The 26,972-nt window shown below is 32.1% G+C and overlaps 5 protein-coding genes across 5 annotated transcripts; 1 reads left to right on the top strand and 4 right to left on the bottom strand.

The window, feature by feature from the left end:
• Positions 1-4,574: 4,574 nt before the first annotated feature.
• Positions 4,575-6,086, bottom strand: LOC126780926 (carbonyl reductase [NADPH] 1-like). Its single transcript, XM_050505621.1, has one exon. It carries the CDS (start codon positions 5,479-5,481, stop codon positions 4,657-4,659), a length of 825 nt encoding a protein of 274 aa, XP_050361578.1. The 5' UTR covers positions 5,482-6,086; the 3' UTR covers positions 4,575-4,656.
• Positions 6,087-6,166: 80 nt separating this feature from the next.
• Positions 6,167-11,808, bottom strand: LOC126780909 (transmembrane 9 superfamily member 4). Its single transcript, XM_050505601.1, has 9 exons — positions 11,665-11,808; positions 11,205-11,593; positions 10,324-10,479; positions 8,828-9,105; positions 8,516-8,719; positions 7,982-8,399; positions 7,721-7,904; positions 7,503-7,641; positions 6,167-7,168 (listed from the first exon to the last, which is right to left on the bottom strand). Exons 1-9 carry the CDS (start codon positions 11,671-11,673, stop codon positions 7,068-7,070), a joined length of 1,878 nt encoding a protein of 625 aa, XP_050361558.1. The 5' UTR covers positions 11,674-11,808; the 3' UTR covers positions 6,167-7,067.
• Positions 11,809-14,862: 3,054 nt separating this feature from the next.
• LOC126780922 (neuroguidin) lies at positions 14,863-19,508 on the top strand. Its single transcript, XM_050505617.1, has 2 exons — positions 14,863-15,073; positions 15,193-19,508. Exons 1-2 carry the CDS (start codon positions 15,065-15,067, stop codon positions 16,069-16,071), a joined length of 888 nt encoding a protein of 295 aa, XP_050361574.1. The 5' UTR covers positions 14,863-15,064; the 3' UTR covers positions 16,072-19,508.
• Positions 19,509-19,598: 90 nt separating this feature from the next.
• On the bottom strand, positions 19,599-21,789 carry LOC126780927 (uncharacterized). The gene is made up of 3 exons (XM_050505622.1): positions 21,445-21,789; positions 20,793-20,922; positions 19,599-19,928 (listed from the first exon to the last, which is right to left on the bottom strand). The coding sequence occupies exons 1-3, from the start codon at positions 21,741-21,743 to the stop codon at positions 19,707-19,709; spliced, it is 651 nt and encodes a 216-aa protein (XP_050361579.1). The 5' UTR covers positions 21,744-21,789; the 3' UTR covers positions 19,599-19,706.
• A 1,428-nt stretch (positions 21,790-23,217) lies between these two features.
• Positions 23,218-26,841, bottom strand: LOC126781120 (radial spoke head 10 homolog B-like). Its single transcript, XM_050505945.1, has 8 exons — positions 26,502-26,841; positions 26,344-26,402; positions 26,110-26,259; positions 25,719-25,949; positions 25,245-25,358; positions 24,211-25,177; positions 23,570-23,782; positions 23,218-23,498 (listed from the first exon to the last, which is right to left on the bottom strand). The coding sequence occupies exons 1-8, from the start codon at positions 26,839-26,841 to the stop codon at positions 23,218-23,220; spliced, it is 2,355 nt and encodes a 784-aa protein (XP_050361902.1).
• Between the last annotated feature and the right edge of the window lie 131 nt (positions 26,842-26,972).

Genomic DNA, 26,972 nt, shown 5'->3' with positions numbered 1-26,972 from the left:
ATCACATAACGCATGTAGATAATATACATAATTCAATTTTATTGTCATTTAAACAGAACAAACAAAGTATGACCCAAGCTGATAACTTTTGTTAGTTTTAGATAATCTTTGTTTCCAAGAAGACCGAGTGAATTATTATAATTAATTATATCGTGATCGCGTGAATCGTGAAGTTTTACTATTTAAATGCGAACAATGCGTTATCTCAACTATATTTTCAGCTTATTATACTAACTTTACACGCCTATAATCTTATAACTATTCTAAATAACTGAAATAGTCACGTTTAGTGACTGCTACCACAAATAAACAACAATGACTACCAATATATATATATATACACATACATATTGGTTTATATATGGTATATATATGTGTATATATATATCATATTTTAAATATAAACTATTTGCATTATTATATTAAATTTAGTTATTCGGTCATTGTAAGCAATTACTTACTATTTTTTACTTACTATTAATTACTTATTAGATATACTATAGATCTAAATAGGTACATATATAAACCAATTTCTCATTCAATCATCTATGCAGACAAGCTTTTTCACGACACCTTTAATTTTGTTTATTGCCCTTCATTTCACTTTAAGCGGCAATGGACAGGTATTCCTTCTACTATAATGAAATCAAAATACCGAAGTTTGCGTGATACGTGTTCATTTTGTTTTATGACTGAAGTAATATTTTTATTTGTAGGTATTACCTTATCTGCCTTAAGTTGTTATCGTGCGATAGCCATGTTTACTGATACATTTATTTGTCTCTATTTTGAAATCATAGGTACTACCATGAAGCCTTTTCAATAATAGCGTTTATAAAAGTAATTCCTACTTAACCTCATAACCCTTCAGTAAAAGGTTTACAAATAAGAATATATTATTGCAAACAGCCATATTAAGGCTTCAGTGTTTATAAATATATCCAGTAAGAGAAATATATATAGCACCAACCCTTTGCCTATTCGCCGTTACGATTTTGTAATACAATAAGTGGGCTAGAACAAGTGAATCCCTATAACAGCCTTTAACACAATGAGAAATCGCTAATGAGATTTATCGCTGTCACATAGATCCCTATTTACTTAACTCTATATGAGTATACTCGACTATTATTATTAAATTGTACACACTATAATATCTCCTGCGCAGCTGGCTAATCTCTCTTGAGAATGGACGCCGTGGTCTAAATCGGTCTGAAGGACATTATTATTATTATTTTATTTTCTAAATACTGCAATTAACATTAACCTCAACAATCAGAGTTCGTTTATTTATGCTGTACGTCCAGCAAAATACCAAATATTAGGTCCTTACATATGAAATTGGCGTTTTGTACGGGAGGAACATAAAATCAATTATTTTTTTTGTAAAATATATTTAATTAATCAAAGTATGCACCGTTGTTTTCTATGCACTTTTGCCATCTCATAGGTAGTTCATTGATCCCTTTATAAAAAAAAATCTCAATGTCCAATCTCGGTTGTTTAGCAGCTAGTTCTTCGTTCATGGTTTGCAGTTGCTGACAATAAATATCTGCTGTAATCGTTTGGCCAGATTTTAGAAAGCTGTAGTGAACGAAACCGGCGTTAATCCACCAATCTCTCTCACTCACAAGTAACTTTTTCTGAGTCAATTTTCGTTTAGGGCAGGATTTAGCTGGGTCTCCAGGGTTCAGCCATTGCGACGAGCGCTTCCGATTATCGTACAGTATCCACTTTTCATCACAAGTAATGATTCGATTTAAAATCCCTTCATTATTGTGTCGGTTGAGCAAAGTAACAGAGCAGTCGACGCATGTTTGTAAGTTCGATTCACTCAATTCATGAGGTACCCATCGTTAAAGTTTTTTTACTTTCCCGATTTGATTCAAGTGGATTAATACAGTTTTATCACTTACCCCGAAGCCTGCAGCTATCTCTGAAGTGCTTTGTGATGGATCCGCTTCCACAATAGCCTTTAATTCTTCATTTTCCACTTTGGTCTTCAGGCGTACACGGGGTTGGTTCTGAAGGTCGAAATTTCCAGAACGAAAACGTTGAAACCCAAAAAGGAACCGTGCTTTCTTTTGCGACACCAGCGCCGTACACATCATTGATCCTTCGAGTTGATTCTGCAACACTGGTGCCACGGTAGAACTCGTACTCGTAAATATATTTCATGTTTTCCATTGTGCGGTAAAAAAAAAAATAATGAGGAAAAAGCAAATGAATGACTGTTTTCAAAACTCAAATGTACCAGCTAAATGAATTTAAAAATTTGGAATTCTTAACCAAAGAGGAGATATTTCAGATCAAAGTGGTCAGTACGACAAAACGCTAATTTCATATGTAAGGACCTAATAATTGAATATGATCATCGACCAGATTCATATGCAGTAGATTGCGACAAAATTGTTAGCAACGAGCGTAAACAAAATTGAATCTAGGTATTACAAGAACAAATTGTGAGAATGCCGGTTTTTACTTATGAATATGTTATTGAATATCCAAAGAATATTATAATTTATATATACTGTTTGTACTACAGCTTATTACTTGATTTACTTAAACTTTTTATGTGACGGGAAAGACAACAAACATAAACGGTTTTAGTAACCGAACTTGATGTGTCTTTTTAACATTAAAATTTAACAATCACTTAACAGTTTTATCAAATTAATATCTATGAATAGATTGTATTGATACAAAATCATGGTAATCTGATCCAAGTTTTAAAGTCATTTTGAATTGCGAACACATTTATTGGTGCACATAATCACGTTATTCTTAATGATTTCTAATTGGAAACCTAATGTTTTATAATGCACACCTACTCGAGAAGCTGTCCTAATTTCCCACGGGAATATGGAGATGTATGTCCGTTACATTCTTCAAAATAACGATATTTAAATTAATATGATACTATTAGAATTGAGTCAAGCGATCTATCCACCCGTCTTACTGTGATAATAAACCAACATAACTCAAACATAGGCGTTTTCTAAGTTTTTATTCAAATAAATTGCAATAGTCGTACCTATCTATAATTACTAGTCATAATTTTAAAGTGTAAAAGTCAATTTTGATTATAAAAAATATTGAAAACGACGAAAATGAATATTATTTATTTTGATTAAAGTTAATTATGTGTGACAAATAAACTGAAATAAATTATCGTTTATTTTTTTCCAGAATTTTTATATTGATTATTTTAATTTACCTATAAATAATAAATATAAAATATAGTTACCTACATGTACCAAAAACACTTACATGGAAACGATATTAAAATTTATTAAATGTTTGCTTTTACTTACACTTTTAGTTATAAATATATATATAAATATTCTAGGTGGTAGGTCTGTGTGCAAGTCCGCCTGAGTAGGTACCACCCACTCATCAGATATTTTACCGCTAAATAGCAATAGTTTTGTATTATTGCGTTCCAGTTTGAAGGGTGAGTGAGCCAGTATTTATCTACGTGGCACAACACGTCTTCGATCCCAAGGTCGGTATTGGCGATGTAAGGAATAGTAAATATTTTTTACATCGCCAATGTAGCGATGGGTGGTGATGACCACTTAATATCAGGTGGCTCATGTGTCCGTCCGCCTACCTATAACATAAAATATATACAAGTTAAGAAATCTTTGAATATAGGTCTATTTATCATTGAAATATTGTTGGTGTGTGTATAGTTAATGTTTTGTATAAACAAAACATTAACTCTATTCATGTTGTTTCATTTTAAAGTTTTTTATAATACTATAAGATATTATGTCTAAATACTAAGCGTTTAAAAAGGGTTTTGTTTCATAATCTTAGTCTAAAAAATAGTTACCTAATTGTTTCACTACAGTATAGTAAGCTAATATAAGCACGTAAAGAATTAATACGTAATTATGTTAATCGTATAAAAATCGTTATGTAGAGAGATACAGAAATATAGAGTACTTTTAACGATATTATGGAGCTTGCGTTGTACTCTATCTAGCATAAAACGAAGAATAAAATCTTTGCACCCAGCCTCGACATACTCGCAATTTATATGTCAATCTTTACTAGATAAAGGCTACTAAGTCTTTTAAGATGACATTACGAGAACTATTCATTATAAACATAATATTACGTAATACGTTAATGACTGTTTCAAATAAAGGGAAATATAAATATTTGACAAAGAAAATTCAGGGTAAAATGATTTTTTAAGCGCGAACGTGGTCGCGCGCTTTAAGCCCAGAGATAATAAATATTGATGATACTATTTTATATAGATAATTCGTATACTGTTGTATACCTGTATTTTTGTGTAATTTTGAATTGATTTCACACTTTTTAGCTTGTGATAGATTGCAATCTTTATCAAAAACATTATTACAATAACCGTGTGTACATATTAAAAACAAAAAATAAATATAAAAATAATTTTTTTCCAGTGTTTGGTTAATTTATTGATTTGTTATATTTGTAAAATTCAATGGTATATATCTAAATAAGGTAAATCCTTTTTGTAAAAGGTTAACAATGACAATTCTTATTTGACATCATTTTTTAGGAAAATCAAATGACATAACAAATGTTGCTAAAAAAACATATATTAAAGTTTAAGTGTATGTGACACTATCACAGAATTAAAACAATATTAACTTCTTTTTATAACTAATCATCCCAGTTCACTTGATGACAATCATGCCACACAAATGTGCCTTTAAGGGACTGTGGTGCTTCCAGTGCTAGATACAGAGGAGCTCTGGCTCCACGCTCAGGGGTGAAATCGCCCATTCCTTTTGTCATGTCTGTTTTAACAAAGCCAGGGTGGACACAATTTATAGATATATCTTTTCCTTGTTTTATGAAGTGTTTCTGCTGAACAAAAGTAAGAGCCGACAGAGCAACCTTTGAAACTTTATAGTCACCATTATGGCCAGCAAAAGAAACAAATGCCGTTTTACCATTTCTAACATTCTGCAAGAAGTCATCAACAAACTGCAATATCTCATCTGTGGTGAGGTCATCCTTTGCAAGAATATCTAACCACGTCTGTCTTCTGATGTTGGACAACAGACCCCAGTCACTGCTCATATTAATAATTCGAGCATCGTTTTTAAGAAGTGGATAAAGTATTTTAGAAATTGTAAGAAGACTGTAGAAATTTGTATCCATAAGCTTCTTAGCTTCTTCATAGGTTGTTACTGGTTTATCAAAATCTAAAATACCGGCATTGTTTACGAGCACATCAATGCCGGAATGACGTGTAGAAATAAATTTAGCAAATTCCTCTATGCTAGATTCGCTTGTAACATCTAACGTGTGAAATAAAGGTCGGAGACCTAACTTTTCTAGTTTCTGCACAGCTATTCTGCCGCGTTCTTCATTTCTAGCAGTAAGATATACAGAACCATTAAACTTTTGGCATAATCCTTTTACGATCTCGAACCCTATACCTTTATTACTACCAGTAACAACTGCTACTTTGGTTTCCATTTTGTACAAAAATGTATAATTTAGAATTCACAATAAAAAATATAACTTTAAAATATAGTCTATTTATCAGTTTTTTAATGACATTTCACTTGCCATTGTGACATGACAATATTGATAACTCCACCATTGACACTTGTTGACTTATGACGTTTATGCAGAGAATGAAATTTTGCAACAGACTAAAGACGGTACAGACGGTACTTATTGCAAGAATTATATTAAATAACGTTAATTAATCATCATAGCGATTTAATAGTTGCTTCTTTCTCATATTTAAGCTATAGTAAATTGCATATACTTATTAACATTCCGAATACTTAGATAAACATATTACAACTATCAAATATTTTAGATGTAGCTTAAAACTACAATATTATGTACATTTAAACAGTAAAATTATTTTATTATTTGATATTTAGATTAATATTAATTTTGATAGATAGGACTGTTTACAATGGAATATGCCATTCGGACTTTTCAGCTGCTAGGCATTCATAGGCAAATGTTTTAAAACTTTTACTGGGCTAAAGTTCATATCTACTTTAAAACATTAATATGAAACATAAGCAAATCAGAATACACCGAATTGTCGTTTGGCTAGTAGTGAATAGTTAAGACAAAATGTAATGTAAATGTATGTAGTTAAAATAAAATGATGTAAATTGTAATAAATAAAAATAAAAGCTTTAAGATAGATGTCTTTGTCTTTGTAATAATTTATTGCGAATTAAAGCACTTATAGCAATGTGAAGTACTTATATTTATTCATTTAGAAGTATGAGGTCCGCACTATATAAAAAATTTAGCTAGGAACCATACGTAGGTACATATATAACAAAAGATTTTCTATACTTCCGATTGTTTCATATGTATCGACATTTGTTTTTAATCTCACATTTCAATAAGATATAATTATATAATCGATGACGATTAATTTATGACTTATAATCTTTAACAGTTTTATCATTTGAAAATTACACAGAATTTAATAATAATGGCTTAATGCATTAGGTACTTGATTAATTAAATGTTCTAAGAGCTGTCGTTTACAAAAGCAAGTACCTATACACACACAATATATAGACATTTAAAAGAAAATTTGTTCATATTTAGTTTCACTTCAAAACCAGCCAGTATCACTATTTCGAAGTATGTTATTTTCCCTAAAATATTTGGAACAATTAAAAATATAGATTTCGTCACATATTAGCTATTGAAAAAAATATGTTTTCAGTAAAATATTCTCAAATAAAATTACCTCCCGACGCGTGGACCTGATTACACCATACCATATAATTATGCTTTAAAATACGCTTGTAATGTTTGTTCTATAAATATAATTTAGAATTAGCATTGTGCATTGTCTTTTCTAAAAATTAGGCCAACAACCTTTCATTAAAAATTAAATAATGAGCTAAGCAAAACTCATTTTACTATATGAAATGCACAAGTTATATTAAAGAATAAGCTATTTAGTTAAAATTATTTACACACAGTCAAACCTGCACATATGCATTCTCTAATTACACATAATCGATTTTTAAATTAATTCTTATAAGTAAATGGCTTCAAGTTCAAGTCCTTAATTAGTCAATTTTTACAGCAGCATATATTTTTCGTATGAATGTATATGCTGCAAAGAATCCAATTGTGCCAGTTAAGATCCAAAATGTTAACACCATAAGTCCTGCAAAAATGTTGCCATCTTTCAATTAAATTATTTAAATAAATAATTGCATAAACATAAAGGAGCAAGGGATCCGGCATGTATCGGGGATAGAACTTCCAAAAATTATCTTTAGTTGTCAACAAAATTTGTTAAAATCTTTGTATTTGTTGGTTAAGATAAATTTCTAAAGTATTGGAAACAGTAGCAAACACAAAAAACGCTAAATATTTCATTGAATGTACATTATGCAATAAAAATATTTTTTGGATAAAAAGTTCTGGCTGTTACTCCATATTAAATTACTACTATGTAATAACTACAAATATGTATACCTGCTTTAAATGAAACTTACCTGTGTAACCAATATAAAGCAATATTGGTATAAACTCTGTTATTTCCAGCTTTGTAAAGAAATAAAATATAGAATAAATCAATATATAAACGGAAGATCCCCCTGAAATAACAAAGCTCTTCCACCACCAATGATAATCCTGGAAGTTAAAGATGTTATTATATTATGTTTAATTAAAGTGTGATATTTTTTAAATGCCTGTTTTGATAAATATTTACCTCACCACATAGTTGGAAATACACCATTACTATAGAAATCTGTGAGACTGAAATAACGAGTATGCAAAATACTAAAAATAAAAATCCAAACAAATAATAAAATTGATTTTCCCACAAAGCATTAAAAATGAAGAACAACTCTATAAATACAGCTCCAAATGGAAGTACACCAGCCATCAAAATGCTGAAATCATAAAAAATAAATTTATTAAATAAATGAAAAAAATAAATGAAATCATTTAAAAATTTTTTTTTTCTTACCATACAAAAGTGTTCATATACCAAACTTGTTCTGGTACTTTCCTTGGGATGAAATTTGTTCGAACTGGGTTTTGGAATGGTTGTTTTCTACATCCAAAATAATAACCCAAATAAACTAGGGGTAGAGATATACAGAACCAGAGACATAAAAGTGCCATCATAGTTGAGAAAGGTACGGCTCCACTAGAATGTTTACCCATGATGAAGAAATTTAAAAAGAAACATGATCCAAATACAATTGCTGGATATAGTGTAGCCGTTAAGAATGCAGCTTGTTTCCATTGCTTTCCTTTCATTGTGTTATACAACCGAGCTGAGTAGTAACCAGCTATAAGACCCATAAATACATAAAGGAATATTGCTGCAGTCATTAAGGCTCCACGACTAGCCGGTGATAACATACCCAGCATTGCAATAACTGGAAGAATATTTTTTTAAATTAAATAACTAATAACAGTTTTAAAATTATCAGTACTTCATTATAGCAAAAATGATAAACATATTACAATATTAGCTAATATTAAGTAGACCTACATATTGTTATGAGGGACATTAGAAATATTTGAATTCCACTTCCAATAACAGCAGCAAATAACATCCTTTTGGGAGGTGGTCTGAACACATCTCCATGTACTAATTTCCAGCCTGTCTCTTCAATCATGTCTTCAATTTTTTCATCAGAATTATATCTTGCAATGTCCCTTCTTAATGTACGGACAATAATCATGGTTAAAATACCTAAAAAGTTTTATAATATTACACATGTTAAAGTGAAATACATTTATTTAAATTAAAGTTTAATAACTCAAGGCTTGTAGACTAACAATAGTAATATGAAAACCTTACCTGACAAGAAGAAGAGAACTACAATTGAATTAACAATAGAAAACCAATGAATTTGAACATCTTTCATGCCTAGATATATGTCCCATCTAGATGCCCACTCAATTTCAGATTCTCCCCACTCCACTGAATATGTAAAGTATAATTTTGTGCCTGTATCCTCATTTACAAGCTGAGGCTTGGCTTCTGATGAAAATTGACAGGAGTCATCGACAAAAGTCAACTGATCTTTATTAACAGAAAATGTTTCTACTTCAAAACCCACAACTCGGTATGAATCCCTGTAAACAATATTACTTATTATCAGTGAGTAAAATAGACTACATTTTATTGAAAAAAAATAGAGATCCCTACGAAAATTGCAATAATGTAACACGGGGTATTTTTTTCCTTTAAAAGTTTAGCATAGCATATTATATATTGAGGGCGAACCACGTATAACAGGAGAGAACAATACTACGCTTAGTCTATTATTTACCTACACCTTTTGTAAGCTACAAATAGTTGAATAGTTGTAGAGTAGTAGTAGTAGTTTTTAATTTGAATATTGTTTTTATTATTTAATACTTTATAATGCTATATAAAAAATTGAGCAGCCACAAACCTAATAATAAATAAACGCATGAAAAAATAAGGAGGGCGTGTGCTTTATGCATATATATTAATATATGCCCTTGGCACTTTAATAATAATAATGTCCTCTGGACCAATTTCAGCCACGGAGGCCAATCTCAAGAGAGGTTGTCCAACTGTGACATGTTGAGGGCTTTGTGCAAGCTCGTCTGGGTAGGTACCACCCACTCATCAGATATTCTACCGCAAAACAGCAGTACTTGGTATTGTTGTGTTCCGGTTTGAAGGGTGAGTGAGCCAGTGTAATTACAGGCACAAGGGATATAATATCTTAGTTCCCAAGGTTGGTGGCGCATTGGCTATGTAAGCGATGGTTGACATTTCTTACGAGACCATTGTCTAAGGGCGTTTGGTGACCACTTACCATCAGGTGGCCCATATACTCGTCCGCCTATTCTATAAAAAAAACTGTGCATGACATATTATAGTGCACTAGTGTGGGCGCAAACACAAGTGCACACTCTATTCCCTAACTCTCATAATCTGATGGGATGGCAATTCGACACAACCAGAAAGAGTTCAGACGCAGGACCAACGGGTTTCGTGCTTTCCAAGGCACAGAAGTGTTGAAGAAGGCTGCTACAAAGAATTTTTGACAGAAAAACTCAACTTTATATTGGCCTAACTTGGGATTTGAACCCAGGGCCTCAGCAGTCTGCAGCCTTATATCTAGCCACTAGATCAACAAGGCTGTCACTTAGCACTTTACTGTATGGGCGAATAGATTGGTCAAATGTTTATATCTTATTGATTAAAAAATTCACAGGATAAAATCCTTATTTTACCCATATAAAGTTGGGGCAGGATGCTAGTATAACAATAGAATTAGATTGAGTGGTGTATATATCAAGAAAAAAATAGCTTACTGGCTATGTTTGTGGTACTTAAGGAGCAACTTCAGGTGATTATTAATGTATGTTTTTCCTTTAGACGTAAATCCAAGGCGATAGCCTTGTTCAATTGTTCTTTCAGAAGTATCAACATTAATGGTTTTTGTAGCCACAGGTAAATTGTCTATCAATCTAGAACAAAGAATATAAAATTAAAAAAGATATAAGGTAAGTTTACAAATATATTATGTCTTAATGGATCTATTACAAAATAATTAAGTTTAAATATAATTAAAGCTTCAAAATTCTATCAAAACCATGAATTTAAAATCATCATAATAAGTCTAATACTCATATAAATTAAGATTTGTAGGAGTTACATGGTTTTAAAAAGTTAGATATTTTTTAAAATAATGTAGCTCAATTTATAAAATTGAATAGCATATGAATTTGCAGGGCTGGGTTTTGAAATATTAGGCCCTTGATTGTCTAATACTAAAAAAATTATGAAAGATCTTTCAATAAAAGTGGTCCACATTTCTCATGACCCAAGAGCTAGTGCTTACTTAGTGTTAAGTCTAGCGTTACAGAGAGGGAATGCCAGCATCTAGGGTACAATGCCACAGGACAATCTTTTAGACGGTGTGTTTTTTCTATACATTAGTATTGTATAGTTTGTTTTTTTTTATCTACTTTTATAATAAATTTAAAAAATTAATTTAATTGTTTGTTAAATTTTCTTGTTTAAATTTATTTGGAAAAATATAACATTTGCGCAAATAAATTAATCACTACATTTAGGTATTTTAATAATAAATAATAATATAGTCGTTTTTAATAGTGAAATAAATAAATTAAAAAAAAAATAAGTTAAAACAAACACATTATATTATCTAAAAAATAAAAAATAAACTTACAAATGCACATAGTACTCGTGTTCAATACGGCTTGCAACTTTTTCAGACTCTTCAACACTCCAATTTATTGGATCGTTTTGTTTGTGACATAAAAGTTTACATTTAATATTTTCAGCCATGTGTACTTCATAAGGTGTATTCACAATTCGATCTCCTCGTAGAACTTCACCTAAATTTTCGGATTTATATACGAATGTTCCATTTTTGGGTATGCATAGAGGCAAAGAATAATACTCATATGGTAGCTGTGTATGTATACTTGTCATTTTAACTGCTTTAACTTCGATCCTTTGACCTTTCTTAAACTCCACTGGTGCGACACCAGGGACATAAAACCCATGACTATAAATTATAAAGTTTACCAACAATGTTAAAATCTGTAATGTAAGCTACGAAAGAAAAAGAAAATTATAATAATTTTAATACATAATAAGAATTACATTTATAATAGAATACTAACAGTACACATCCTGTTAATCTGATGTTCTTTGTTATGAAAGTAATACAATCATCATATTATTCATTTTATTAGTAGAAGAAAAAATATATCGGTTTAAGTATACTGCAATTTATATTAATGTTTAGACATGACAAATAGTTGACATGCCAAGATTATGATTATGAACAAGTTGAGGTTTGTATATGACATACAATTATTATTGCCATATTTCATAAAATATTAATTTAATACAACTTTGCACAGAATTTTCAGTAAAAGAAACCAAAAATACTTATTACTATAAAGTACACATACATCTATCAACTTAACGATAATCAGGTCAAGAATAAAAGCGAAAATCTAATTCATCATCATCATCATCATCATATCAGCCGAAAGACATCCACTGCTGGACAAAGGCCTCCCCCAAAGATTTCCACGTTGGCCGATCTTGCGCTGCCCACATCCAACGGCTTCCCGCGACTCGTTCTAAGTCGTCGGTCCACCTTGTAGGGGGCCTGCCCACGCTGCGTCTTCCGGTTCGTGGTCGCCACTCGAGAACCTTTCTGCCCCAGCGGCCGTCGGTTCTGCGAGCAATGTGCCCCGCCCACTGCCACTTCAATTTAGCAATTCTTCGGGCTATGTCGGTTACTTTGATTCGCCTGCGGATTTCATCATTTCTGATTCGATCTCGCAGAGAAACTCCGAGCATAGCCCTCTCCATTGCCCTTTGAGTGACCTTGAGCCTTCTTATGAGGCCCATTGTGAGCGACCACGTCTCTGATCCATAAGTCATCACTGGCAACACACACTGGTCGAAGACTTTCGACTTGAGACACTGCGGTATTTGGGATGAGAAGATATCATGTAGCTTCCCGAACGCTGCCCAGCCGAGTTGAATTCGACGATTGATCTCTTTCTCGAAGTTGGACCTACCTAGTTGGATGGTCTGACCTAGGTAGACATAGTTGTCTACAACTTCGAGTGCAGAATTTCCAACCTTGACTTGAGTGGTCACGTCTTGTCCATGTTCATTTTTAGACCCACTTGTTGGGAAACACTGCTGAGGTCATCGAGCATAGTGCCAAGGTCTTCCAAGGTATCAGCCATAATTACAATGTCATCGGCAAATCGAAGATGAGTGATGTACTCGCCGTTGATATTGATGCCAAGTCCGTTCCAGTCCAGAAGCTTGAAAACATCTTCCAATGCAGCGGTAAACAGTTTCGGAGATATCACGACTCCCTGTCTTACACCTCTCTGCAGTTGGATAGGTTTTGAGTTCTGATCCTGGAGTCGGATCGACATGGTGGCGTTCTCGTACAAGCACTTTAACACCCTGATATACCAATAATCAATTTGGTACTTTTGAAGAGAATTCAGCACGGCCCAGGTTTCGATCGACTCAAAGGCTTTCTCATAGTCCACAAACGCTAAGCAAAGTGGTTGGTTATACTCCTCAGTCTTCTGTATAACTTGCCGCAGCGTATGTATGTGGTCTATGGTGCTAAAGGCTTTTCGGAATCCGGCTTGTTCGGGTGGCTGGAAGTCGTCAAGCCTTTGCTCGAGACGATTCGTAATGACTCTCGAAAACAACTTGTAAACATGGCTCAGCAGTGAGATGGGCCTGTAATTCTTCAGAAGGGTTTTATCACCCTTCTTAAAGAAAAGTACCACCACACTTCTGTGCCATGACTTTGGCGTTTCTCCTTCCTTTGTTCCGCTCGATGGCCTCTTTAATGCGCATTATATTAAATTGGCGAGTGTCGCGAGTTAGAGACTTTGAAATCTGTCTGTTGATTAGCTGATAGCTGGCAGCATCAGCTGGGGACGTCAGAATCATTTTCCGTCTTTCCTCTATAAGCCGTAGGGTAGAGGCAGAGATCTTTTTGGTTCCTTTTGTACGGCTGGTCTTGAAGGTCTTAGACCCAGCCGTACGGACAGTTTCCACAAACCTGTCGTTGTATGTGTCCACTTCCTCGCAGTCTGCTAGGCAATCGAATCGGTTTTGGGGTTCGAGCTGAAAGGCTTCGGGATTTTGGATTTGAAGAGGTGATGGTCGGAACGTAGACTTCATCAGTCGGGACCTCTGGAGTTTAACATTGATATGTAATGTGCCTCTTACTAGTCCGTGATCGCTCCCAGTTTTGACTGCATTGATCACGGAGACGTCATTAAATATTTGTCTTCTCGTCGACAAGATGAAGTCTATCTCATTCTTGGTTTTCCCATCAGGGCTCACCCAGGTCCATTTACGTTGACCTGGCTTCTTGAAAAGGGAGTTCATCATAAAGAGTCCCTCCTTCTACATAAATCAATAGCCTTTTACCAAGGCTAGAAATAGCAGGGCTGCCGGGGACTAGGGGCCGTGGTTTAGTTGCGCGAAGCATTGAGGGGATATGTCATAATTGCCACGCTTGGCAGACGGGTTGGCGATCGCAGTAAGTTAGTCATAGTACTCAGAGAGACGCTGCTGCCCGTTCTCTGGTGTTATATATATATATATATATATATAATTATTTTATATTAATAAAATAGCTGTTATATATATTATATATATATATATCGCGAGTGTCGCGAGTTAGAGACTTTGAAATCTGTCTGTTGATTAGCTGATAGCTGGCAGCATCAGCTGGGGACGTCAGAATCATTTTCCGTCTTTCCTCTATAAGCCGTAGGGTAGAGGCAGAGATCTTTTTGGTTCCTTTTGTACGGCTGGTCTTGAAGGTCTTAGACCCAGCCGTACGGACAGTTTCCACAAACCTGTCGTTGTATGTGTCCACTTCCTCGCAGTCTGCTAGGCAATCGAATCGGTTTCGTAATCGGTAATCGGAAAAATAAAATAGCTGTTATATATAAATATATATATATATATATATATATATATATATATATATATATATATATATATATAACAGCTATTTTATTTTTATTTTATGAAATAAATAAGCAATATTAATGTTTGAAATTGAAATTTATCCCGTCGTTTTTTCTAGTTATAACGATAAAACTGACCTAAGATTCTCAAATCAAGGCAAATATTGTTATTTTATGTAATTTTCATCAAGTCAATCCTCCTCCTCCTCTTTCCTTAATTTCAAATATTATTTTTAGAACATACCTATCCTTACCCATAGTCTATACTCTATAGACTATACTTATTGGCTAATGGTATTGGCTGTTACTCCGTGAAGTGAATTGTGAAGTTTATATACTCTTTGGGTTATTACTTACACCGCACGGAACGCGTCGCTTTCATGTTTTTATTTTATTTTATAACTATAATGTAAGAAATATAATAAGTACTTTATCTGTTATTACATTATTTATGTAAAAAGTGTAAGATTTTAAATTTTATGTAGTTCATTACATTATAAAGAATTTAGGTTACATAAAAAAGCACGTAGCAAAAAGGAGCAACATGGTTCAGGTATTTTTGTTTTATTTTTCTTAAATATTCCATCTATTTTAATTGAATCGGTGCTTATCCTGAAAATGGAACTTATGGTAAATACGTTTTTAGTAACGAATCTTAAATTATATTTTCAGGCTACAGATGAAATGGAACAGCCCGACTTGCCACAAGCTGTAAAATTATTAACAGAAATGAATATGAATGTGCAGCAAGTTTCACAATTAGTAGACAATATGTTGTTACGAGTTAAAAGTGGTGAAATAACAACGGACAAGGGTCTTAGTTTTTTAGAAATGAAATATCAAATGCTTCTAAGTTATTTAATTAATTTAACATATATAGTTTTGAGGAAATGTTCTGGAGAGAAGATTGAATCTGACCCTTCCATAGACAGGCTTGTCGAAATACGCACTGTCTTGGAAAAAATTCGTCCAATAGATTCTAAACTCAAATATCAAATTGATAAACTTGTCAAAACTGCAGTTGTTGGAAGTTCAGATGATGATCCTCAATCATATCACGCTAATCCCGCCAATCTGGTTAGTAAGATAGAAAATGAAGATGAAGACAGCATTGAATCAGATAATGGCGACAAAAAAGACAAAAGTGAAAAATCTAATATATATGTACCTCCTAAATTGGCAGCAGTGCATTTTGATGATAGTATATCTAGGAATGACAGTGAAAAGAAGAATAAGGAAAGAGCCAAAAAACAGTTTCTTAACTCAAATGTTATGCGAGAACTTCGTGAAGAATACTCTGAGGCACCACTGGAAATGACTACAGGAAATCATGTTAAGCACTCAATATCTAAGTATGAACAAGAAAAAACTGAATATGAAGAGAATTATCTGACTCGTTTGCCAGTAACCAAAGCAGAAAAAAATCGAAGGAAAAAGTTGACAACCGTTGGTATGTTAGCAGACGAAGTTACCGGCACTCGCAGTACAGCACGTAAACACAAACTAAAATCTAAAAAAGGTAAAGGGTTTAAAAGACGACGAACTCACTGATCTCGATAATTACTTTTAACATATTCCCCTTCAATTTATATTATTGTCAAGCATTGCATATGTAAAAATATTAAATATAAAAAAATATAAATTCACATGAAAATACATAAATAAATATAGGCTTTTCATCAATTTTTCAATCAAAGTTGGCAAAATAAAGACTATTAATATGTTATACTAAATTGTCATTTACACAATATATTATAAACTGGTAAAATTAAAAGGTGGTACTAAGAGGCTTGGTTATGCATAATATTTTAATAAGTATGGATTAATTTTTCATTACTAGTTATATAAAAAGTGGTGACATAAATCGCATGCAACTTCAGTTACATGCATTAAAAACCCCTGATACATATCAAGTAAGTGTGATTTATCAAGTGGGCTAGCTATGTCACAAACTCGAATTAAATCTTTTTCTTTTAATTTTTTTATAATTTAGTATAGGAAAGTGAATAGGCATTTAGCTAATGGTAATCAAGCAATACTTTGTGTTGCTGTTTGGTGATAGACTAAGTGTTCCTACAACTAAACTGAACATAATAAATCTCTATCACCAAATATAATAAAACAATAGACTTGTGATGAAAACCAAGTGATATTGAACCATATAATTAACAGTGCCAGGGCCTCAGTTGCTTGAAGTTTTCAGTTATATTATTAAGTGAGTAACTTGCAATTAAAGTTAAAAACTTAAAGCTAAATGAATAGTATGACATGATAACAACCTTGAATGTCATTGTTAACATCATGTTTTAGATTGAAGTTTTTTGTACTGCTGAAATGTCTTTGTAATTAATTATATTCTCAATCCATTTTTTGTTGTCACTGTGCAATGATAAAAAACGAAAAGTAAGAAATAAGTCTAAATTGAGTCTTTCTCTCAAGAATGTTGGGCAATTTTTTTTAATGCTAAATTATTTTACGGCTTATGGTATGTAGTACATAGATTGTGATTTATATTATCTAATGAAATAGGAAGGCAGGGTAATTGTATTCAATTATTTGCCCTTTTGGTATATGAATGGGATTTTATCAAGTCAAGCAGCAGGGCAGGTATCAAATGCCGGTCGTCCGAAGATTGAGGCTCTTCCTGGATATTTATTTACAATATTCATACTTGGTCCTAGGTTACGTTTTCTTAGTTGTCTAAACATTTTCTTTAACAATCGCATCAAAGATCATAAATATTATTAGCATACATTTGTTTTTCTTCTTTATTTGTCTTATGGTATGATAAAATACTTCATATTATTTATTATATTTACATGGAGGTATGAAAGTTTGACGAAATGTAAATCCAGCTCCTAAATAAGTTATTGTTTGTTCTTGTTCCGAGAATTAGTTTTGAATTATTTATCAGTACAGTTATTTCGTGGTTTTTTTTATGCGAGCTTAGCCCGAAACAAACCCATCTCGTGAAAAAAAAAACAATTTTTTCTAAGTTCCGGCAAGCATTTTAAATGTAATGAAATTTAATTTAATAACGAATTATTTCAGACATTCCTAACATCATTAAAATTTATAATTCGATTCGTTAGGTGCATGTATATCATAATCAATTGTAAATGATTTTCTCGAACAAATTGAATGACAAGGAAGTTAAAATATAAACATGGTAAATCACGTTATTTAGGTTAGGGGTTTTTGCGCTCAATTGCGCGCTTTTTCGTGTCATTATTTTTGTGGGATGCTTTATAACCGAGCCTTTCCGAAATTATCCTATACTCAAACAATCTTTGGAATAGATCATCATCGGCAGATGACAAACTACATATGAGAACATTGATGTATAGAACGCAGTTAAAATGTCCTGAAACCAGTGTTCTTTATTTTTTCCCCTTTACATGCGCAAACGTCTAGGAGAGCTTAACTTCAGCCAAGCTTACATGGAAAGCTCGTATAGTAAATATTTTATTAGCATTTCTACCCATAATTGATCTTCAAACATCTAATATTATCTTCTAAATATTTGATCTTCAAACATGCTCAATAGCCAAATTGAAATGTAACTAATATGGCACTGAATTATGTTTCATAATATGTCTTATTTTGCTCGCTTGATTTTAGATTGATGAGACAGTTATTTTAATTACAACAACAAGTTAAAAACAAACAGCTTTAGCAATACAGATTTAGTTTTTGGCCACTCTTTGAAATAAAATCGAATATAATAGAAATAGTTTAAGCATAAGCACATAACAATGAATTGATATATTTTTTTACTATATGATGAAGATAAAACGAATAGTCGCATTGTCCTATGTATTTACATGTGATTTAATCATTTTTAGCTTATGTTGTAATGAAATGGTTGGTTGTTAATGTTACTTTAAATTTCGAAATAAATTTACACATTTAAAGTAATGAAAGCATAACCATTTTTTCATAGTAAAGCAGATAAAAATAAGAATATAAAATTGAAGCTAATGAAAAAGCGTTTGTAGTTAAAACATTTTTTAACATTATCATAAACTGGGGAAATAACAACAACAAATCACCTCCCTTATGAAGACGCACTTTTTACAACTGTTATAAAATGAAAATTTAGAAAGATTTTAGTATACAGGGTACTCCATTGTCTAAGCACGTGCACAGTAAATTTTAGCTCCTATATACCTAATAAAATATAACTATTAAAGTTAAGCTCTTATTTGTTTCTCTATAAAATATTTATAAACATCATACTGGCTATAAAATGTTGGTTAATTTATGTGTACATAGCATTTTAACACAATAATTATGTAAGTCACCTTTTGGAACTCTTTGCTGCTTAATTAGTAAAAACGTCCAGGGAGGTGCTACATCTTGCTTACTAATGTTATACTAAATTGTTTCATTTACGTAGGTACGTGTATATTAATTATTCATGAATTCGTCACTATTAACTGTGCGAACGAAATAACCATAACTGAAATGACTTATGTTATGAGATATTCACAGTAGCTAGAACTTTATATTGTAAATACCTACACTTTTTTTAATGATGTTCATGAATCACAAATGTTTAAAACTGCAGTGCAAATATCTATTTTAAATTTGCCTTACTATGTGTATTATATAATATAAAAAAGTAAACTATAAAAAGTAAAATATTAAATAATATAAGTATGTTTAATTTTAAGAAAGCAAGTGTTTATAATAATGGAAACTTGATATGAAGGAAAATGCATGAATGTGTTGAAATGTAACTGAAAACTTTTATTTTCTTCTTTTGTTTAGTAATTAATTTATATTTTTTTTAAGTTTTTCTATAATACAACTAAAGATAATTTTTTAATTAATCATTGATTTTATGCGAAATATGTGATACTAATTTGGTACCATACGAACTCGTATCTACAGCAAATATCAGATGATTTTTAAAACAATGGATTTGACATAAATCATATTAGATAACACATAAAAACTCGTTTTTTTAATTGGTATTTAGCTTTGGTTATTTGTTTTTTTTTCGCAATGAGCGATGATACGAAAAGGTTTAAGTTTGATAAAAAATTACATTGTATTTTTTAATTAATTTATTAATGTTGTCATTTAAGCGTTTTGTAGCTATCGTTATTTTTTCTATTTCATTTTTTGTTTTTTTTTTTTAGATTATGACGTAATAAAGGAATTTTAAAAACACATGTATTTTATTTGCTGTCTAGTGATAAATCAACAGAAGGAAAATCTTGAATGCATGTCGCTGGATTAAATGATTGGTAACGAAACAATCTCATTTGACGAATATGACCAATCGGCGTATGCGTATCTAAACATTGATATTCGCCTTTAGGCGGGGCTGTTCCATGGTTATGCGTAAGATCTGACCGAATTACTCGATTAACCAACCACACAGGTGAAGCCATTGATAACTGTTGAAAAAAAGTTATGATCAAATCTCACAATACGTGAAATCTAAATTGGCCTGCTTGAAGTAAGGCACTGAAATGTTAGCGCATATAAAATAACTATAACCCACACTATATTGATAAGTTATTGCAACTGCGAAATGTGTGTATTATTATTTCTAACATAAGTTATGATATCAAATCTTTTGCTCATAAAACTATCATTTGCGCTCGTGAGTTGTGACTCATTTCTTGTTAAGTTGTAAATAATTGTAGTTTGGCTAACTAGAATCGCGCGTATTGTAATATAATATTTTCGTCTCAATAAAATAGAAGCTATAAGCCGATGTCCTAGGTGAGCGATAGGAATGGACACGCAATGTGTTCTGTAGTCGTCCGTAGGCGACAAACGCGTCGAAAATATGCGTCGTTACGCTATAAATTCATATGTTAAATAATTAGCTCTATAAAAACATCGAAAGCAAAAAACGAAGAAAAATATCACTAATATGTATATTTGGAGCAAAAAAGATCTGAATAAATTTGCGACGCGTGTTGTCGCGGACCATCACACTACTTCATACTTTCGCGTTTCGTTGGACAACGGCTTGTAGCATAAATCGGTATTATAAATTGGGGGAACCTTTGCCGTACGGATATTAAGAAAAGTATAATAAAATTTGGTTTGGGTATTCCAGGTTTCATTTAAGTTATAGTTATCCCCACATGCCAAGTTACTGATTATATTTTTTTAAATTTGGGTTAGGCATCTGTATTTATAATTTTATATTTAAAAATATGAAGTTTTTAGATTCTAAGTACAATTTTCATCGTCACAAATATATTATAGATAGGTTAGTATAAGCTAAGGTAATGGATTAAACGTACCGGTGGAGGAACAGTCGCATAAGGATTTCTATATTCATCTTGTTGAGTTGTAAGATAATCCATAACACCGAAATCTAAAGGAAGTTGTGCCAAGTTTGCATTTTTCATCAGTTTATTTCGACCAGGGGTACTGTAGATTTAATAATATGTATTGTTTATTATTCAAATAAGTACCTACACGTAAGTATAAGCTGTGTTCTGATTGAAACCAATTGAAATAATCTCTTAACAGTCTGTAAATATTCCTTTGCTGGGCTCCTCTCCATTGGCGAAATGAAAAAGCTTGGAACTTCTACCACCACCACTGGGTTTTAGTGGATACACAGAATTTCATCTGATACATGCAGGTTTCCCCACGATGTTTTCCTTCACAAAGCGCAAGATGAATTACAAACATAAATTATTTGCATGTGAATATTCTGGGGTAATTTCCCGGGTTTGAACGTGCAATCTTCGGCTAAAATTCACGTGTTCTAATCTTTCTTCTAATGAAAGGGCCACCTCGGCTCATAAATAACCTCTTATTTCTTTCCTATTCCTCTATTTAAACGGTGACAGATTTTCTTAAATACGACGTTTGATATTTTAAAACAATTATGAGAACTCAGCAAACTTATTAAAAACTGCATAAGTAAGATTAATGATTACTTACTCAGTGCATGGATATGAAGTAAAATTAACAAGAGGCTTAAAAGCATAAATTGGATCAGTTTTGCTATAAACTTGTTCAAGCATAATTCGTGTTTCGCTTTTACCAATGTTTTGATCTTGATCGCCCCAACGCAAATATGTACTGAGATGATTACTCAGATTATCCCGGTATACATAATTATCCTTCTTTTCCACATGCATTTGGTAATCCCAATTCTGAACCTTGACTTTTGGTCCATAGGTATTTTTGCAGAAAAGAATTTGTTGCGGCTTTTTAGCAGTTGGATTTTTAGACCTCATTGTAAAAAATGTTTATAATATTAATTTAAAAAGTATTTTTGATATGAACTTATCAAAAACTTTGTATTAAACAAATTAAATGTCATTAGTTTCAAATATGGATGTGATTATGAGTGCTTATATGTGACCAGTAGATATTTAGCGTCGTCGAATAAGGTTTACTTATACTGCAGTTTTCTTTTAAAATAATAACAATACAGTAACAGCCTGTTAATGTCCCACTGCTGGGCTAAGGCCTCCTCTCCCTTTTGAGGAGAATGTTTGGAGCTTATTCCACCACGCTGCTCCAATGCGGGTTGGTAGAATAACAATATGGTGTTATAAATTGCTAAAAGGGTATGAACTTCGTCTAGCTGAATGATGACGCGCGCCTTACGAAAAGAGAAAGCCACATTTACAAGTCCAATTAGTATTTTTATTGAATTGTTGTTGAATAAAGCCGAGATGGCTCAGTGGTAAGAATGATCGTGATTTCAAACCCAGGCAAGCACCACTGAATTTTCATGTGCTTAATTTGTGGTTATAATACATCTTATGCTTGACGGTGAAGGAAAACATCGTGAATAAACCTGCATGTGTCTAATTTCACTGAAATTCTGCCACATGTGTATAAGTGCACCAACCCGCATTGGAGCAGCGTGATGGAATAAGCTCCAAACCTTCTCCTCAAAAAGGGAGAGGAGGCCTTAGCCCAGCAGTGGGACATTCACAGGCTATTACTGTACGTTTATGTGGTCTGGTATGACCTAGCTTGGTTAGGAATGTCTCAATTCCAACTTCAATTTTTTTTTAGAATTCGACTGTATCGGATATTGTTCTTTAAGGTACTGAAAATCTTTACTATAGCTGTACCATTTTCTAATACAATAAAAATTATTTCCTGTTTTTAATTGAGTTTTTTTTCGCAATTATAGACCTTGATTATTGTACATAATAAACTTTTGAATAATCTTGTTAGGAATATGCCCAATTAATTAATTAATATAATATTTGTCTATGGGATGTTCTTAGTATTTATTATAAGAGAGGGGTTTAGGTACTCTATGTACCTTTTTTGTACCCCTGGCGTGTTTGCAAAATTTAATGATGAACTGATCTTTAGTGATGAGTAGTTAAGGCAAGGTTTGAAAACACATATATAAAGTCGTATCAGTAGAGTCATTAGGTAAATCCATCTTATGATATAATTCAAACGTAATTAAAATTAACGGCGATCCGTCAATGTCGCCCAACCACGTCCAACCAACCACGATATATGGCTGTCTGTTTGAGGTTCCGCCAGTGTATATATATATACAATATACAATAGACGTATACGAATAGACAATCACTATGGGGATAAGAGTTATAATCAGTAGGTATTTCTAGAAATACAGTGTTTTATTTACAGTACCTACTTGGAAAAATAATAAAAAAAATATATATTCAAAAGTAAGATACTTTAACGATCCCTTTTTTTAAGATACAATTCATTTTATATTTTAATTTTGGCCAAGGCTTCAGGATTAGTGCACATTGACATAGTGTCTTGGTTTTCGTTCATGAGCCGGATACTTTCTTCAACACATATAATAAAAGCTTCAAAAAATTCGAAAAAAGTTATTTCTACATTCAGATCCATTATTTTATTTCTCACACAAATTTGGGGAAATATGAATGAAAATATTTTTATAACTGTTTTACTTGATAAATTGCTTATATTGAATAGCCTAAAGCAATTATTTAATTTTTGCGAATTGTTCTCAATAAGGTCGTCTGAAATAAAATTAGTTGGATAAAATATTAATCGAAATAAAAAATTAAATAATAAAAAAGAGAGTATTTACCTGTAATAAAAGCCATTTCATTACCAAAAATATATGCATTTGATCCCATTATAGGACTTGAGTCTTCAACAATCAATGTTTGGGAAGAGCAATGAGGGGATTGTCGAATAGCACATAAGAACATGCGTATCGTACATGGCTCTCCCAAATTACAGTATAAATCATATAGACCTTTTAATGGGATAAATAATCCATATCCTTCTACGAGCTTACCTAAAAATTAATGTATTTTTTTTAATATTTCGAATATTAAATATAAGTAATGTATACATTTCCTAAAACGTAACAATGTTAACGAGACAAACCTTTTATCTCCGGAAAATTTCAATAAAACTTTGAAAATAGTTTTTATTTATTACAATTACTAACCTATCATATTTTTATAGGCCTTTGTATCAGTAGAAATTTTTATAAAGAATTTTTTTTAAAAATGTACTGTACCCGACTGTAGCGAAAATCACACCGCAGCCGCAAAATTCAACCAACTATTCAACTTATATATTTAAAATATAGATATATTGATGTCCAGATGATAGCCATAGTTGCACGCCACCGTGCCATAAGGATTACTTACATAATAATACAATTTCAATACAATGAAAATATACATTTTTATGTATCAAATAAGTTAAATGAAATACCTCTCCTACGACCAGCTCCAGGTAAAACATCTTTTTCCATAAATATTCTGAACGCATTACCAATCATACTGTCTGGCTTTTTTATAGGCAGATGTTTTTTTGCGTACAATTTTCTAGCAACCGTTATTAAATAGTGCTGAAATTGCCAAAAATAAATTGTCTCGAAAGGATCTTGAGGTCTTTTCGAAATCCAGTCCGGATTTTCGTGGAATATTTTATCAATCTCAGCTAACGTTAATCCTTTGGTATGTATATTACAGTCATAAAATAGTTGCCACAAATATAATTTGATAAGAACGGGATTAAAGTGTATTTCCTCTCTGTTACATATTGTTGCATATCGATAGTATATCTTTTTTAAATCACTTTCATAACATCTAAGGGCCTTACGCAATGACTCCACTTCGAATTCTATCAAATCATCAAAATCAAAGTTACTGATTTCAGCTCGTATTTCTTCTTCAGGAGCAATAGATATAGATTGAGTTGTTTTATTAGCTTCAATAAAATCGTTAATTATAGCGGCTCTTACTTCATGTTGTTTATCGATATTTTTAATTCCTTGCTCAATATGATAAATAAGGCCAACGGAATTATCACATATATCAAAAGTATAAGGTTCCTCTAATTGTGTGTTATATACACCCGAAAAATCATTTTCTTGCACTTTCGGAGTTAGGTGACCAATATTGTCATCAAAAAATAAGTGCTTATGTTGCAGAATAAGTCCATTGTTAGTAACAAATGTTCCAGGACCATGTTTCTTATTGTTCTTGAATTCACCTTTGTAAAAAGAACCTAGTCCTAATCCAAGATTCAATACACCATATCCATTTCGTTTACCTTTTTCCCATAAACCACGATATGCACAAAGAGATGGAGAAGACATCGAATTGTTGTAATATGCATCCCAAATGTACACACCATATCCAGACATAATTCCATTTTTCCATTCGCCTCTGTAAAACTATATGATCTTGTTTGGTAAAAATGTTTATAGATTCTAAATGTATGTTTTTAATAATTTTACTTACATCATGGTTTGGCCATATCATTAAACCTTTTCCTTCTCTAATAGACGTATCCCACTCACCTTTATAACCACTCATTTCACAATATTCTCGGGAACCAAATCCGTGGCGTACATTCTTTTGAATATAAAGGTATAATCAAAAAGAATAATATAATTCAAGAATATGAATTGAAGCTCAGAACCCGTAAAGTCTATTTGTATTATAATATACAAATAGACAAAACAGTTCAGTACCTTTTTATCTGTCAACCGATTTATTTAGCTATTCGTTTTATTGTTATTAAAAATTGGAATAAGCTTCATAAAATAAAAATTGGAAAACATCTAAATTTTCAAATTTTCAATAATGGTCATGACCGAATATCGATCACTAGGCAAACACTAATAAGGATGATTTATATTGCATTACTTTCTGATGTAAAATATAAAATAACCTTATTGATAGGTTTAGATTAAACGTATGCGCTACTCTTACATGAACCCACTGTCCATCGTATGAATTCTTAAGAAACCCTGAGTAGTGAATAACTCCCTCGCCGTGTTTAGTTCCGTAATGCCAACCTCCTGAGTAGGAGCATTGGTTTCGCGAGTCCACGTATAGACCTTTGCCATGTCGAAGGTTTCCAACAAAATCACCTTCGTACCATGAGTCATCCTTCCACTGAATAATACCTTTTCCAACTATTTTATTATTCTTAAATTGACCCTGTTATAAGAAATATTTTTAAATTTAACTTCGATTTTCGGTTTATTAGGTTATAGGTAGACTAAGTTTTTTGCTTCCAATTTAAGAATACAGTATGAGAGACTAATCCTATATAATTGAAATAAGTTTTTATCTATTAAATCCGTAGTTATTTGCTTACTAAGAATATTGTTCCATCAGACCACTGATAACGACCTTCACCATGCATACACTTCATTGAAATGTTTCCTTCGAAAACATTTCCATTGCGAAAACGGATATACGCTCTCTCATCAGGTGCTGACCACCAACACAGTTGCAGTAAGTCGCTCTTGAATATAAAATTATGTTTATAACTTGGCTGTTTTAAAATTACGAGGCAACACTGATACTATAAATGATGTGGTTACTGCACCTGTGTACTCTCGTCTAATTCAATTTTTGATCGACTCTTCTTTGTTTTTGATCTCTTTACTGAAAATTATAATTAAATTTAATTATTCTATTTAATATATAAAATTTAAGTATCTTGAAGCCAAATATTTAGAAGCATATTTAATTGTTTTAACAAACCTAAGGCAGCTTTCTTTTTCTTGCCTACACATATAATTTCACTTGGAGTTTTGGGTAGCTCAGAAACAAATTCCTCATTTTTACGTGGTCCAATGACTTCCCAAGACTCTACAATATTATCTAGCATAGATTCAAAGAGCGACGTAATTATTTCTTTCCTTACAGAACCTTTTGGACGTTGTGCAAGAGACACGCCAGATTCGCTAGTAAGACGTCCCGTTGATTGTACATGAGGATTCAGAAATTCAAATTCATTATTGTCATTTCTTGTATAATTACCTGACAAAATTAAAGAACTATCGCGACGTGTCAACGTTCTTTGCGAGTCGATATAATACATTTTCTTCTAATATTCTTAGTAGATATGTATATCATACAACTGTATTTTTTTATATTATAGACGATAATTAAACAAACTAACAGCAAATTACAAGGACAACTCGAACAAAGATAATCATCGATTTTTGACTT

Source organism: Nymphalis io, chromosome 3, assembly GCF_905147045.1.
Source record: "Nymphalis io chromosome 3, ilAglIoxx1.1, whole genome shotgun sequence".
NCBI lineage: Eukaryota > Metazoa > Arthropoda > Insecta > Lepidoptera > Nymphalidae > Nymphalis > Nymphalis io.
The sequence above is the reverse complement of the archived record's forward strand: the minus strand, read 5'-3'. Positions and strand labels throughout refer to the sequence as shown.